Source organism: Pagrus pagrus, assembly GCF_965226575.1.
Source record: "Pagrus pagrus genome assembly, chromosome: 15".
Taxonomy (NCBI): domain Eukaryota; kingdom Metazoa; phylum Chordata; class Actinopteri; order Spariformes; family Sparidae; genus Pagrus; species Pagrus pagrus.
The window spans coordinates 9,997,537-10,003,536 of record NC_140199.1 but is presented as its reverse complement, the minus strand read 5'-3'; the positions used below and the strand labels follow the sequence as shown (position 1 = coordinate 10,003,536).

The 6,000-nt window shown below is 39.4% G+C and overlaps 1 protein-coding gene across 4 annotated transcripts in view; it reads right to left on the bottom strand.

The window, feature by feature from the left end:
* Window positions 1–437: 437 nt before the first annotated feature.
* Window positions 438–6,000, bottom strand: part of phactr2 (phosphatase and actin regulator 2) — a 48,839-nt gene continuing 43,276 nt past the window's right edge. For all 4 annotated transcript variants that reach the window (XM_084376140.1, XM_084376143.1, XM_084376142.1 and 1 more), the window contains 2 exons: window positions 5,836–5,912; window positions 438–4,901 (listed from right to left, as the gene is read on the bottom strand). In XM_084376140.1, coding sequence (XP_084232266.1) covers window positions 4,886–4,901; window positions 5,836–5,912 — 93 coding nt within the window. In that variant the 3' untranslated portion in view covers window positions 438–4,885. The remainder of the gene's footprint in view (window positions 4,902–5,835; window positions 5,913–6,000) is intronic.

Below are 6,000 nucleotides of genomic sequence, written 5' to 3'. Positions count from 1 at the left end.
TTTTCTAACATCCTAGAAAGGCTTAATTGGCACTAATTGCAACGATTTCGCATTTTCAGACAGGCTGTAAATTTCTCTCACGGCCGTCCTTGGACCCTCGGTGGAAATTTAATAGCGAAAAAAAAATGTGGCTCCGTTTTTAATTAGTCCAGGAAATCTGCAGGGAATGATGTAATGTATTTAAACATAAAACCCAACTGAGACTAAGCTTCGTGCTTTCCATTCCGCGTCTCTGAATAGTGAATTAGGAAATGTGGCCTTCAAGGACTCAGAAATCTGCCTCCTAATACCAGCCAGGAATAATACAACGATACTCTGTCTTTACCTGCATCTGCTGTTTGCATCCTTATTACACACATTTTAATTGATATATTCCTGCCTATGCTCAAGTCTGTTACACCTAAAGTGAAAGGAAAGAAAACCAGGCTGACAAATCAGACGTTTTTACACGATTCTTTATATACAAAAACATTATACACAGTTTGGACATAACAATAGCTGATTTTGGGATATATGACATCATCATCCTGTGACGTTAAAGATCAATCTTGTGTCAAAACATACAGTTATGTTGTTTGGAGCATCTTGCTGTCCTGTGGGGAAAGAAATCTAAAGTTGGAGGGTTTATAGTGTGAATCCCCAGCAACACATGATACCTGTCACAAGATGAAGAAAAGATAGCATGTCGATGAAAAAAGGCTTTCGCTCAACAGCAGCAACAATCAGAAATAGGGGGATTTGATTTGGGGAAGTGATAAAGGAATCCTCAGACACTGTCGCAGCAGCAGACACCCTCAAATGTAAACATTTCCACGACCTGAAACCTGGCGACAGTCTCCAGTGCTGCAAATTAATATCAAGTAGCGAGTGTCAAAATGTCTGTGAGTGTTTTCACCAACTAAACTGGACGTTTGGAGAAACACTTGTTGAAATTGCCTCTTTGACTCCAGGTTACAACTCTGAAAGCTTCTTTGGGTTTAAACTCTCAGCAGGTTTTTTATTGTGTTTCATTTTAACAGTTCCGCACAAGATGAGATGAAACAGACGGCGGCCATAAACGTTTTTTACAGGACTCACTCCTCGTGATTAATACTGACTGGACGCCGTCTGTGAAGGCTCATCCTCTCCCTCAACAGTTTAATGTAGATGCTATACTCGACTCTGGGCTGAAATATGGACCCATACGTCAGTGTTGCTTCAGTATAGATGTGGTAATAGTCCAGACCAGGACTCCCTGTGAGTATTTCAATGATAGACAGTACGTTTTTGCATGTGTTTACAAAAAACAAGTAAGATTTCTAAAGCTTTTCATTAGGTAACACTTTAATGTCACTATTTAGCATTTATAAGCAACATATAAACTCTTCATAAATGGTTTATAATGTACACTGATGTCCTTTGTCAACATTTAAACACGCTCTGATTTAAGACGCATCCATAACTGGTGTATTAACAGCTGATTAACATGACCTGATCTTTAGTGTTACAAAGCATTTATTAACCATTTACACACATGTACAAATCATTCAGACAGTTTTAAAGCCATTTATAAATGTGTTCAAAGCCTGTGTCATTATAATTATTATGATTATGAATATGCTAATCAATAATATATATCAAAGTATTTATGTTTATTCAACAGTTGTGGATGCTTCAGATAAGAAGTTGAATGTAGAAACAATTAGATTTTAACACAATAACTCATTTCTTTCAGCCACTTGTGGGCAGCGGCAACAAGACGCTATAATCTGTCGCTTATTTACACATCCACCTCGTACGGGGCAGCATCATCATTCATTTGTCGTGGTGTTTCTGTCTATCTGGCGAATTTAATACCAATTTTCTCTCTCTTTGACTTCTGTTTTCAGGCTCTACCAGTTCCTGAGGGAAATATCTGGCTCTTTAGGTGATAAAAGCTTTTACTGTGCTCAGCAGCTAGGCATCAGCTTTGTCCGTCTGCTGTTTGGAGCTGAGCAGGTAGCGCACAGTGGGCACTTACAGCCCTTTTTTTGGCTTCTGCAGCTGAAAACGACACTATGAGAGCGCTGGACAATTAAACGAGTTTAAACTCTGTGAAGTCGAGAGGCAGATTCATGTGATAATTCTTTATAGAGTCATCTCTACAAGCGACCCATTTCACTTTGTCACATTGTTTTCGTGTTACAATTTTATGTATTGGTATAAAAATCAACACTGACTGTAAATAACCATTTATTAAGTGACTAGTATACTGCTTATAAATGCTAATTAGGCAAGGTTAAAGGTGCAATATGTAAGAATTTCCTTTAAAACATTCAAAAATTAACAAAAATTATCGACAGAATGTGAATAAATAACAGCTTTGACGTCAAAGAAATCTATGTATAGGGTTGCAGAGATATCTATTGAAGTTAGCATGCTAATCAGCTAGCCCCTAGCCACTTTGTTCCTAAAGAAATGATCGTCTCAAAGTCAAGAACGCCAACTGTCCCCTGGTGGTCCGAGCTCTTAGCTCAGATAATTTGGCAGGTGGGTCTTTCTTATATAGAGCACCTTTAACATAAATGTTACCAGCTGTAATTTCTCTGGTTTAATTTAGTCATTTTTAAAGAAATCCTAGCAGCATATTGACGTTTACTCCGGCATGATGGGACTTCTGATTTGAGTGTCTAAAATAAAAGAGCTTTCTGGTCCTTTATACAAGTTATGTTTTCTGTTGGTTCGTTGCACCATGTTCAAATTCATAGAAAAGAAGATAATATTTATTATTCCTAAACCAATGTAGTTTCAATTTGAGCATGTTTATTTTGTTTCAAGTTGCATCTTGTTGGGTTTTTCTACTTTGTGCAGGGTGAAAAAAAACCTAAATGGTCCAGAGAGGTTTATAAATTGGTTTTAAACTGAGTCACCATCCATGAAATACCTGCTGACATCAGTCAAAGTTAAGGAGGAACAGAACATGAAACAACCACGGGGACTTCATCACTACCTACACTGTCTCGTCTGTAGTCTGCTTAGGAAACAGGTTTGATAAAGACATTATTTAACAGACTGCGTTTGATATGCTGAACTGTTCACTTCATTACCATTGTATGGGGATAATATAAAAAAAAAACTAAAATCAGAGCTTAAAACATTCACATCAAAAGTCTATCATCATATTGGTAGTAAAATTGATTTCAACGTATGCACATGCTCGATATACATTCTGTACAAAATAATCAATATTTAACAACATACACATTGACATCATTGAATACTGTTGGGTCTTTTCCATCACTGTACATTACTTCATGTTATGACCGTCGCACATTTCAGGGGCGGGGAGAATAAATGCGTCCTTTTCAGTGTGTTGTGAGAGTTGGTGATCTACAACGAGGACACGAGCCTTCGGACGTCAGCAAGCTCATAGTCTCCTTCATAGTCCAGATGTGCTGGGAGGAAAACAAATCACTAACATGTTTACAGCAGCTATGTGTTAGCCACTTACATGTGATATTAAAGGACGAGTTCGACATTTTGGGAGATACTTTAACATGTATTTTTTGCCAGGAGTTAAATGAGAAGATCGATTATGGAAAAGTTTCTCGTGTATTGCCAAAAAGTTGAACAGTTCCTTTAAAATTGGTAGCCACAAGAGAAATCAAAATGTGTTGATTAAAACTGATCTGGATTCAGGGTGCATGTTAGGACAACATGTTAAAGGGCCACTTGTCTGCAAGTCTGACCTTATGTTTCTATCGAAGGCTGTCTGATTAAATTGTAAAAGCATGTTCCAGGAAATGGAAAAATTAAGTACTTCTCTGATTCTCCAAGTGGCCAGTTGATTGCCTCAGTGGAGAAATCTCAGTGCCTGTTCTCTATTATAACACCATTATATGAAGTCAAGAAAAATGAAGCCTGTAAACTCACAAAGAAGGAAACCAACACACAATCAAATTCCTGCTTTTTCTTTGGCACCAAGTTGCTCAAGAGCGCCAGCCAAAAACCTTAAAATGAAAAGCTGAAGTCAAAGCCCTCCAAACAGCGAGTCCAGCACTTTATGATCAGAGGATTGCACTCAACAACAGCATGAAAGATGATACGTGGTCACCGTGTATCACCCGGAGGAGTGTTGAGGGATTAAAATTGGCTTGAATTTGGAGTGATTTTCATTGCACTTCACTATAAGAGCCTCAGGCGTCCACCGGCCCCTCAGCAGTCATAAATACAACACTCGCAGGCTATTCTTTATCTACATACACGTCCTTACATTCTATAACTCTTATGATATAATGCCCTCTAGTGGCAATATACGTTAAATATGTCTAAAAATGAACTGCAGTATTTCAGATTCAGCTCCAAGAGGCACATCAGAGCAGAACAAATTGGCTCTCCTCCCCTCTGATCTATGACATGGGCACTGACATCAGCACGGAAACATCCAATCGCCCCCCACTTCCGGCACAGGGAGGATGCCCATATATGGCCATTCGACAGCTTATGACAAGGCATTCCTGGCAATCACAAAACTCTTAAGTACAACCGAGCCACATTCACTCCTGCATTGGGCAATGTTGCCCATTTTTCCTCCCTGGAGCCTGAAGTGAACCAAACAAACAAAAACATCACATACCAGCAGGTTCTGGCCATCTACAATAAATAAACGGTTCTACTCAGAGCGCTTTACACACCACTGTTCTGACTAAAGATATGTGCAAATGTTTCACTGGTGTCCATTGATGGGCCAAGGCCTTAAGACACACCCGACGCTGTCACTATAGACAGAAATACATATCATCAGGTGCAAGAGGATCCCAAAGCAAAGTGGACTGAGCTGTGTACTGAGGGTCTGGAGGGAAGGCCGGGAGACTGCTGGGAGCTGTGGAGCGGAGAGGTGCCGACGTCCAGCTGGCAGTGAGAGCGCTCAGGGCCGATGGAATCTGGAAACACAAACACACAGGCTGTAATTCATGAAAACACAGTACATTAATACACAATATAACTCAATTATCGTGCACCTTTCTCTCTTTGATGAGTATTTTACAAGACACTAGGATTCAAGTGGAGTCAAAGCATCGATAAATCAGCCGCAATAAACGGTAACTGTTGAATTTCAATTGGTTTTCACTGTTAAGGAGTCTGTCTGGTTGGAAATGCAACACATAGGAATTAAATCAAGCCTGAAAGAGAAACAACTCTGTTCTCACATCTAATACACAATACAATATGTCTTTAGACCTGTGTGCTCCTCAGCAGCTTGACTTGTGAAAAGAAGCCTGGTAAAGCTTTAAGGTGTAACACACACAGGAGATGTTTGCTAAAAACCAAATGAGATTTATCCATCGCAATAGCTGCTTTGAATTTGATTTGATTTTTTAATTCAGCAAATACAACCTTAACCCTCATGCAAGTGTAAGTAACAAATATCTTAGAAGCACTACTGAAGAGAAACTCAAGATTTCCATTTGCATTTTTTTGGTTTTAAAATGCTTGTTTAATTGATTGATTGATTATAAAAACATTATGCAGTGTATATATATATACACTGTGCACATTAGTTTTTCCTGGTGGAGTTATTCTCTCTGCACTCTGTACAGGAATACGATATATAACCATGTCACACAGATCTAATAACATATAAGCGAGTGAACCGGAACTTTGAATCAATGCCTGAGGCTAATGAGCTGAAGACGACCCAGGTGTATATCATGACTTTAATGAGGTTAGGGGAAATGGCTTGGGGGAACCAGAATAATATAAATATTGATCGATGTGAGCTAATAAACTGCAGGATCTACGCTGATAAATTGCTAATGAAGCCAAGATACGGTCAGAGTTGAGCTAAATGGTGGAGGTCATCGACCGCTGGAGTACCTGGTGAACTGTTTGCTTTCTTCATGAACCTCCATCTCGCGGCTCTTGAACTCGTTCAGCTCCTTACGGATAGCAGCCTGAGGGATGGACACACACACACACACACACACACACACACACACACACATACACACACAAGGATGATACAATTGCACCTCACCATCT